Below are 10,621 nucleotides of genomic sequence, written 5' to 3' on the forward strand. Positions count from 1 at the left end.
AGAGTGTTAGCTGAAAATGTTAGCTGTGACGACTAAGCCACTTTTACAAGGTTTTAGTTACAACCCTTAGGCTGCAATTAAAGTGGGCCACAGGAGACGTGTTCTGAAGCATTCATAATTGTTTTAAGCAAAGTCTAAATATTCTATAAGTTAGAAATATCTATTACAGAACTATAATCTACAGTTATTATGATGATGATTATTAGTAATAGCAGCAGTCATATTAGTACCGCTATTAATAGTATTATTATATTCATACAATCAAGTATTATTTGATTATTTGGCAGTGAATTTCTTGTCCTAACTTTGGGTTTGTTAGAGCTTGTTACTTCTTTAATAAAGCTCTCATCACTGCCTGCAATAGCTGAGAATGAGGTGAGAGTGGTAACAGTTAAATTGTAGGCCATGAAACCAAAACAATAAGTAAAAAAAGCTAAAATGCTATGTAGAAGTTAGGGTTACTAGAGAGTCAGGTGGTAAATGACCTCTTTCATATTACATATGGTGATTTAATCCAGTGTTAATATAAAATATTTATAAATGCAGTTTCAATTTTCAAAACTCTGTTAAGAGATTTTAGTGTGACACTGGCTTACCTTGTGTGAAGGTCTTGATGCTGTCGTTGCCCAGGGCAGTGTTCATGATAAAGCCATGCAGAGGAGCCTCAGACACAATGTATTTCAGGACCCTCTGGGAACTGTCGCGGTCCTCTGCTCGAAGGGCCTTGCTGGTGATCACGAAGCCCAGGTGGTTTGTTTGGAGGACCTTCAGTGAGGCAGCAGCTTTGTTAACCACAATCTGGGGTACACCGTTGTCCACAGTGTTGATGTGAATGGTCATCATCTGGGGCTTGCGTGTCTCATACACAGTGTTAGGAAAGACATAAAAATCAGAATGAGTGCCGTCTGTGACAGTGAAGGAGAAGCTGTCATCGGTGGTCTCAGTGCCATCGTGCTTATAGCTGATAAGGTTCTCATTTAGGTCTTGCTTGGAAAAAGTTGTGACTGGTTTGGTATTGTTGAAAAGCATCTGCCCATGTACTGGCACCTGGGTGACTATGAATCGCAATAGGTTGTCTGGGGTGTCCCGATCCTCAGCTGTCAACTCAAATGGCGTGATGAGCTTGCTTTCTCCCTCCTCCACAACCAGTTTGCTTATTGTCAAGACGGGTTTCTTATTATCTACATCAGTGATGGACACTCTGAAGGTACGGAAGACAGGATTGTAACCGTCTGTCACCTCAAACTCAAAGCTGTCCATTTTCATCTCATCATCAGAGGTGTGGATGTAGTAGATCTTGTTGCCAGCAAGCTGCAGTTGGGTGAAGGTGGAAATGGGAACACCTGGGTGGTCAGTGCTCTCTAAGTGGCCTCTACTAGGTGCTCTTGTGATGCTAAAGCCAAGGAATTCATCAGGACTGTTAATGTCAGTGGTGCTGAGGAGGTCAGTGGTAAGAGTTACTCTCCCTCCTTCTTTTAGGGTCACACCTTTGTTGATTACATCTGGAAAGACCATGTCAATGCTTCCAATGTTAATGTAAAAGTAACGGTCAATAAGGGGATTGATGCCATCTGTGACATCAAACTTCAGCAGGTCACGGATTCCCTCCTGGCCTGTGTGTACATATTGGATGAGCTGTTTGTCAATTTCGTCCTGTGTGAAGTTCATCCCGAGGGTGATATTACCTAAAACATCACCAAACTTGCTGATACGCTGAAGGTAGCCTTGGCCTGGGCCGTACTGCACAACATATGTTAGCTCTTTGTCTTCAGAGTCAAGATCTGTGGCCTTCAAAACACTGTTGCTGATGACTTTTGTCTCTCCAATCTCAACATCAAGGCCATCATTTATAGCCATCCTTGGTGTCTCATCGTCAACAGGAATAACCATGATAAGAACTGTTTTTTCCACTGTATGTTTCCCATCTGAGAGTCTGATTTCAAAACTGTCCTCTTTGGTCTCTGAGTCATCGTGTTCATAGACAATGTTGGATGCTTCTTTGATCTGTTCCAGGTTGAATTTTTCCACAGGGACAGTGCCAGTACTGAGCTGCTGAACTATTGTACCGTGTTTAGGTTTTTTGATGATCTCAAAGTGCAGCTCATCCCCAGGGATGTCAGCATCAGCTGCGTTCAGAATTGGTGTGTCAATGACCAGACTCATGCCCTCCATTACCACAAACTCACGGATGAAAATCTCCGGCTTCTCGTCATTGGCTGGAATGATGACTATAGGTAAGAAGTGGCGTTCAGAGAAGTTAATACCATCTGAGCAACGGAAGGTGAAACGATCTTCTACAGGTTCAACCCCTTTGTGGATGCTTTGGACATAGTATATGTGGCCGAGGGCAATGTCTTTAATGCTAAAGGCAGTAATGGCTGTCCCTGCCCTGGATTTTTCAGAGCCTGAGGCTGGGGAGATGTTCTCCACATAACCAGATGTTGGTTGGACGATGATGGTGCACAGGATATCGTCATTGGTAGTGTCAATATCTTCAGCTTGGATGTGGTCCAAAGTAATGACATTCTTCTCCCCTTCGAGTCCAACAAACTGCTCTCCTACACTGACAATAGGTGGAATGCTGTCAACAGGAAGGATGGTGACGTGAACTGTCACACCTTGAACCTTGTTGCCGCCAACAACCCACTGCTCTGACAAATCAGACAGAGTAAGGTTGAAAGAGTCATATTTTTTTACCGGTCCAATTTCACCAGATGTGTGAGCATACACCACTGCCCCATTGATGATGTCTTCTTGGGTGAATCTTTCAGTGGGAGCACCATTAACCAGGATCTCACCCAGCCTGGGAGGCTCTTCAACAATGAAAGTGAGGATGAGGTCATCTGTGTCTTCATCACGGCCCTGAATGACATTACTTGTAATCTCCGTGGCTCCATTCTCCAGTACATCGATAGACGCTCCGAGCAGACCGGCTGGGAGCATAATTGTGGGGGTCTCGTCATCAACCGGCTCGATTGTGATTTTAATGGTGATGGGTACCTCATGAAAACCGTCACTGACATCAATCTTCATCACATCACTAAGTGATTCCTCTCCACCATGTATGTAAGTAAGGCGACCATTTGCAATGTCTTCAAGTACGAATGTTTCGCCATTTGCCATGTCGATCCCCAAATACTGCAGCTGCCCAAACCGAGGGATCTGGGTCACAGTGAAGATGATATTTTCATCATCTGTATCTGTGTCTGTGGCATGCAGCTCTTTCCTAGTGATGACATAGGTACTTCTTTCCATAACAGTGAACCCTGTGTTGGTGATAAGTGGGGGTTTGTTGTCCACTGGCTGTAGGAAAATGGTGAATAGTCCATCTAGAGTGTTACCAGCAGTGTCTTCCACAATGAACGTGAACTGAGCCACTTTTGGAGTGATGCCCAGCTCCTGGTCTGGAGGCTTGTAAGCTACTTTGTGGTGATTAACCTGGGCCTGTGTGAATTCTGTAATTACAGTGTCTGGACTGTCAGTCAGTACGATGTCACCTAAGGGGACTGGATTGTTCTCATCTGTGTCAGTTGGGGGCTTAATGATGGTGTACTTGAGGTCCCTGTCATCTGAATCTAGATCACTATAACACAAGAATTTCTTTTTGAAGTGGGTAAGCTCGTACTCCTGGACTGTCATGTGAAGGGTGGTGCCCGGAAAGATTTCTGGGGCAAGGTCATCAACAGGATGAATTTTGGTGGTAAAGATGTGTTCGCCAGATTGATTAGGAGGGTCATTATCATCTTGGACCCGGAACACAAACTGATCAATCACAGTGGTGGTGCTATGGGGTCCGATGTGACGGTAGAACAGCTTTCCATCAAGAATATCCTGCTGAAACCATTCAGTTACCACCTGCTCAAACATCTCATCTGTCTCGCTGAACTTCCAGAGAGACGGGTCAGAGGGAGGCTCCACTTGCCTTAGCAGGAGCTCCCCCACAGTTGAGTAGGGCGCTTCCAAGATAAACTTAATGGTGGAGTCTTCTGAATCAATATCTGAGGCACTCAAGATGAAGGGAGAGATCTGCATGACTTCATTCTTAAATAGCACCAGCCCGGTGTTAGCATTGATAATAGGTGGCTCATCATCAGTGGGAGCAATAGTGATAGGGAACAAAAACTCCACTTCACTACTGCCATCAGTCATTCTAAAAATAATGTTGTCACTATAGGTATCGCTGCCGTCATGCTGGTACAACACAATGCCGGCGTCTAGATCGGCAGGTGTAAAGAATTTCCTGCGAGCGCCGAGCACGGTCAGGTCTCCATGCTTTAAGCCATCAACAACAGTTATTCTCACATCTTCCAGGTTATCCTCATCACTAATCTCTAAATTCCGGGAACTGGATAGAGCTCGAGACTGCCCTTCAAACAATAGCTGCCCTGTATTTTTTGTTGCTACAGGAGCCAAGGTATTCATAGGCTTCACCACAATCATAAAAGCAAATGTATCAGACACAGCACCATCAGTGTCTACAATTTCAAACTCTAGCTGGAAAATCCTCTCTACTTCTGAGTCCTCTGAGGGTGGCTTATAAGCTATTTTAAGATCTTTGATGTCTCTCTGATAGAAAGAGGTGATTGGCAGATTCTGATCATCTGTGCTGATGATATAGCCCTGCTGAGGGCTAAGTGGTGTAGTAATGTTGAAGATTAAATCACCTGGATCAGATTCAACATCTTCAGCAGCCAGCATGTCACTTGTAATAGCTGTCATCACAAACTGATCAACCTCCATCATCATCATGGCTACAAAGCTGGGTTTAGGAGCTGTGTTCTCTGCACCCTCTCTGATTCTAACCATCATTTGGAAATGCTCTTGCATTATGGTGTTGCCTTCGTTATCCTGCAGCTCTGCCATCATTGGAATATAATCTCTGTTAGGTGAGTTGGTTTTAGCTGTGTGCTTGTAGTGAATGCCCTGTTTCAGAAACTCATCACAGTCAACCATTTGGCCATTTGAGGGGTTATTCAATAGAGTGCCATACCTGGGAAGACCTCCAGCGCCGACCAGAGTGGCGATCTTACACTGTGTGACGCCATCCTCAAAGGAAAACTCCAGACCTTTTTTGTCAATAGGGTTGCTGTCACCATTTAGCTTTTCAACATTAAGGGGCATATTCCTGGTCAAAATCTCAAGCTGCTGGAAAACCACCTCCACTTCCAGCATGAAAGGGATGATAACTGAGTCTGTCTGGGAGTCATAACGAAGCTGCAGCTTCACACGATCCTTGCTGGGGCTCCGAGATCCAAAATGAGTGTATTTCACTTCATCTGGTCCAAATGAACAGGGGAACTTTTTAGGGGTCAGCATCCCAGGTTTCTGGGCCAGTGGGTCATTGTCCAAAACTGTGATGTGGCAGCGGTCACCAGGCTGCACTTCTGTTACAAGGTCATTCACAGGGTCCAGAAACACAGACCTCCCAAAAGGCACTCTGATCCCATTGTTAGCGATGATGATGTTGTCTTCATTAGGTCCAGATCTGTGGTGATAAAGGTGAGCTAGGTCAAACGGCTCTGCGTCTACCGAGGCAAAACAGAAGCTAAGAGCAAATGTCACAAGCAGGCATCTTAAAAGTTCCCACTTTTGACAAAGTGGGGAACTTTGCAGACAACCAGCCATATCCACTGCTAGTTGCCTTGCAATTATTTTATAAATCAGCAGTAGCAGGCAGATTCCTGTCCCAAGTGGGGAAAAAGCATCAAAAAAGAAAACTCTCTGTGATGGTTTGGGCCTTGGAGTGTGTCCTCTCTGTCTCTCTCTCTCTTTCTATGTGGCCACACAGAGACACAAGTGTGGTGAATGCTGCAGGGCTGTGCAGGTAATAATGAAACAGTAGACAGTGACAGGCGCAGGCTCCTCCCTCTGTCAGCGCAGGGAGGGAGCCTCCTGCCCCCATAGCTAATTTAAGAAAGACCATTGGACAAGAGTGTGAAAGTGCTACCCCCCAACCAACACCCACCCTTCTCCCGTCCTCTCACTGAAAAAGGTGGGGGATAAAATCCAATGCAAAACTAACCTAATTCAGTGGAATCTGTGTGACCAAATACATGGCACATGATGATACATGAAGTCACTGTCTGTATATTTTATTTAAGTTTAAACAAATTTGACAATTTATAAGTATGTATATAGATTTAGTGCTTTTGTGGGATTTTCTTAATCTCCCCTTTTATTTCTAAATAAATCTAAAACAAGTTTGTTTTTCACCCCAGACAACACAAGTTTTTACTTGTGGTCAAGTACTTCCACAAGTGGTTTAAACGTCACTTTGACGTCAGCTATTCTCTAATGTATAAATACTGACCTGTGTGATTTCACACACTGCTTCAGAGGGCGATGGAGTGGCATATGTGAATGAAGTAAGCAATTACTAATTGCAGTACCATCAAAGTCTCTGTCAAGCTCAAATCTGGTATCCCAGCACTATTCTTATGTAGAGGGTAATCATTTGGCAGTACACAACTCAACTCTTACTACTGTCACTTAAAGGGTGACATGTACAATGTTATTCAATTATTGTGGGTTGTCTATATTATAAATAATCTAGTTTTGCAATACACTTGGCATGTATTTGAGTTTGTACCCAGGTACAATAATCAACAAAATGCTAATTATCACTAACATCATAATCAGACAATGCACATCTCCTGTGTGAAATGATCCTCCAAAGGCTTTTGTGTGTCTGAGGTCATGTCAGTGGGACACCTCGGCACCGGAGTGGCCATTAGTCCCACACAGAGCGACAATAACCTGATCAGCTGGCAGGACAGGTGTATGGACACTGTTTGGTCTCACACACACACACACACACACACAGACACACACAAACACACACACACACACACACACACACACACACACACACACACACACACACACACACACACACACACACACACACACAGACAGACACAGACAGACACAGACACACACACAGAAAAGATAACACAGCTCAAAATACTGCTCAGATACTTAGAGATTTGAGTTCTCTACCTACGTATGTCTTAGTTCTTAACCCTGTATAAAGTCCACATTGGTACCTGGTGGTAAGGCATTTTCTTAATATAAGCCTATTTAATGTATTTTCTTCAGTTAATTCAATTTCACCTATCTTTGCTAAGATAACACGTGTTGTGTCACTAGAACCGTGTTTCTGATTCTAATACATCTTCTTGGCAAACAAAATAAGTTTTCTGCCAGAATCAAATACATTTGATTAGACCCTGTCATAATAAAGGAATGGATTTCCAAGATTGGATACCCATTGAATAGGCTTTTTTTCTGCAGTGACACTGACACAGCACAGCATATAGAAATCAAGCAGTCATACTGGATGCAGTGAGAATGTGAGAATGTGTACTCAGTATGGTGCACAAGGTCATGTTAAGATAAAAATACCTAGTAGCCTTTTATGGATCATCTTTTGAGTTGGGCCTGACGCTCGATGAAGTGATCCGTGCACATTGCTCAAACGTTTTTACAGAGTTCTTCTAAACGCAATGGTTGACAATTTTTGAAACTTTTGAAACTTTTTGTCACTTAAATCAGTGATGGTATATTACTGTATAGTATGATCAATCGTATATCCACTTGTAATAAATAAATACAACTGTATTCAGTGCTGATGAAAAGTGCTTATAATAATCTCTCTAATGCACAAGAATGCACGATTGAATTATAACAACAATTGAATTATTCTGTAAAAGTTTCTCTGTTTATTGGACATCATAATGCTTTAAGGACAACACTGTGAACAACTCAGCAACCTTCCCTGAAGCGTGGGCCAAATAGCAGAGATGCCATATGCATCCAGGCATTCTGTATCACACTTTTCATTGCATCCTCTAAATAAATCTTGCCCTCCTCACTTGACCAGCCAAGAATAAAAACCGGGACACACACCGGGAGGTGTAACTATAGAAACAAACACACCAAGCTTTTTATACTGTGTTACTCCTGGATTTCGCTCACATTCTTCCCATAGTGAAGATGTGCTGCAGAATATCAAGAAATATGGACTAAAAAGTCTGATATGGACCATAAATCAAAGAAATCCTTTAAAAGAGAAAATTCTAATATTGATTCCTGAGCCAAATGAAACTACCTCTCTGGCTTTAGGTGATCGGTTGATACAGAAAGGAAAACAGCTTCTGAAATTTGTCTGTTCACGAGCTGCGGCATGGCATTCATTAAGCCATTAGTTTGACTTTGTTCAGTTTAGATATCAAAGACATTACGTGCCTTTAATGAGCATCTAAGGTAAACAGAGAGAGAAGTTGGGTCGAAGCCAGACCCCGCTGCCCAGGATAAACCTTTCATCCAGGGGGCAGCTAATGATGACAGCAGGCAGTAATGACCTTATGATAGATGGAAAACAAAGCCCGAGTGGATCCCATCATCCCTGTATCCCTAACCACACAGGGAGAAGACAGGATTTGCTTTCTTTCCTCTTGGTGCAGTTGTTATGTCTATCAAGACAACCACATTCAGATGCATATCTCCATAACCTTTGTTAAATCCACAGAAATATGCTTTCTTTAAATAAAGTACTTATAAGTAGGCTAATCACGGGTGTTGTATTTTTTTATGCCAAATTTGTCATAATGTGTCATGTTTTTAGCACATCAATAACGTGGCTATTTGTCTTTTTAACTCTAGGGATAAAGCTGTCCACCACCTTAGTCCGGACTGAAATTATCTGAAACTATTGAATGGACTGCCATGAAATTTGTTACAACATTCATGTGCCCCTTGGGTGCAATACACTTGGCTTTAAAGTTCTGTATAGAGAATTTCAACTCATTGTTTAGCTGTTTAGCCTGTAATTTAACTGTTTTGGTTCACTCTCAGTCTCACTGCTCTCATAGCATCTATATTGGCCGTTTTCACTTAAAAAGTTCTAAAAACAGATTGTACACTACCTGTTCACCAAACATAAGACACTAGACGGACAAAATTAGATAGCAACTAGCTGAAGAACATAGTGAAGCATAAAGAGGCAGATATTTCCCTCAGGAGTTGGTAAAGACCAAAGTTAAAACTGAGTGAATATTAGACTTACATTCATCAGGTGGCCACAAACATGACAAATGAATGATAATGTTGCTCCGCGGCTGCTGGATGTGTAGCTAAATATACAACTGTTTGCTAACAAGTTAGCCTCGTCAACTTAAGGTATGCGTATATATATAATATCTAGCTAATAGTTGTGTGTTAACTTACGAGTTTAGCTTTTCATCTAGCTCCATCGATCGTCATCATCCTGTAGTTTGGTTTACCAGTTTATTTATGCCCAGCTATACTTTGTGTTTAATGCTAATTTGCAAATGTTAGCATGTTAACTTGTGAAGCTAAGATGGTGATTATGGTAAACACATAGACATATACTTGCTAAACATCCGCATATTAGCATTGACACTGATAGCATGTTAGCATGCTAATGTTAGCGTTTAACTCAAAGCACTGTGGTGCTAAAGCCTCATAGACCTGCTAGCATTGCTTAAACTCAAGAAAAAAGAAAAGAAATAGCTCCAACCAAGAGGAAAGTCGGTTATACAGTCCTAACAATACTCAATAATATAAAAAGTAGAATATATGAAAACAATTATATGACCAGTCAATTGTTTTAAAAATAGCTATGTCAGGAAATATGGCTCAATAAACTTAAATCATTACAACATTCCACACTTAAGCACACTGACAGAAGCTTTAATGGATCTTTTCCCGTTACAAAGGCAACGATTTTAATCGTCATTCCTCACATTCTGAGCGTGCCCATTACGCTTATCACTGAGAGCATCTCAAACTTTTCACACAGCTGATAAACAGCTCAGTCCAGCTGTGCAGGACGCTTGATGTGTATTACTGTTAGAAGACGTGTGTTTGTGCCTGGAGACAATACATAATGTTAACTTAGAGTAAACGTGTGCAGCATCAAAGCTATTCTAATGAGACAAAACTGCTACCTCCAACGTGCCCATTGGAAAATACATTTTAAATACATTTAAACCACAGTAGAAATTAATTTGCATTAGTTCATATCTTCCCCACTATCTTGATACATTATCAAGAAAACACCAAAACCTCATCTTCCCGTTTCACTCGTATTGGAATAAAGCATCTTTCTCTTTCGAGGACAGAAAAACCATCTTGCTGTTGACCATCATAGATACCTTCACATTTTGCTCTCCTGATGCAGTTCGTCATTGTGCTTTATGTTTCATAAAAAGAAAAGAAAAGTAGTCCCTGCCTTGAAAGCAACAAGAAGAGAATTATGTAATATGCTTTTTATTTATAAGGATAGGCCTACTCTTATTGAAATTTATAATTTACTGTAATATTTTACTTTTCTCTTCAATTATAAAACTACTGTTCACTGGGCTAGATCTCCACACAGGCTAACTTCAGAAACCCTGCGAGTTAATGCTGAATTTGGAAAGCTTTCCACTACTTTGCCAGATATAATGAAATTCATAGAAAATATGTAGAGATATTGACGATTGATGTTGATGATGAGCTTCTCTCTGTATGTTTCCTTTTGCTGGCCTCTCTTGCAATAGAGATCTCAATTTCACTGAGATTAAATTGCTGTGTAATTTTTCGAAGGATTAACTGC

The 10,621-nt window shown here is 41.7% G+C and overlaps 1 protein-coding gene across 2 annotated transcripts in view; it reads right to left on the minus strand.

Moving 5' to 3' along the window:
- Nucleotides 1-9,427, minus strand: part of frem3 (Fras1 related extracellular matrix 3) — a 32,331-nt gene extending 22,904 nt beyond the window's left edge. Inside the window, exons 1-2 of one of the 2 annotated variants that reach the window (XM_028595557.1) lie at nucleotides 9,229-9,427; nucleotides 597-5,485 (exon numbers count right to left, since the gene is read on the minus strand). In XM_028595557.1, the coding sequence (XP_028451358.1) occupies nucleotides 597-5,485; nucleotides 9,229-9,254 (4,915 nt within the window). In that variant the 5' untranslated portion in view covers nucleotides 9,255-9,427. Of the gene's footprint in view, nucleotides 1-596; nucleotides 6,783-9,228 lie in introns of those variants that run through there. The other variant, XM_028595549.1, reaches the window with a different exon arrangement.
- Nucleotides 9,428-10,621: the final 1,194 nt, after the last annotated feature.

This window comes from Perca flavescens, chromosome 2 (genome assembly GCF_004354835.1).
Source record: "Perca flavescens isolate YP-PL-M2 chromosome 2, PFLA_1.0, whole genome shotgun sequence".
NCBI classification, from domain to species: Eukaryota; Metazoa; Chordata; class Actinopteri; order Perciformes; family Percidae; genus Perca; species Perca flavescens.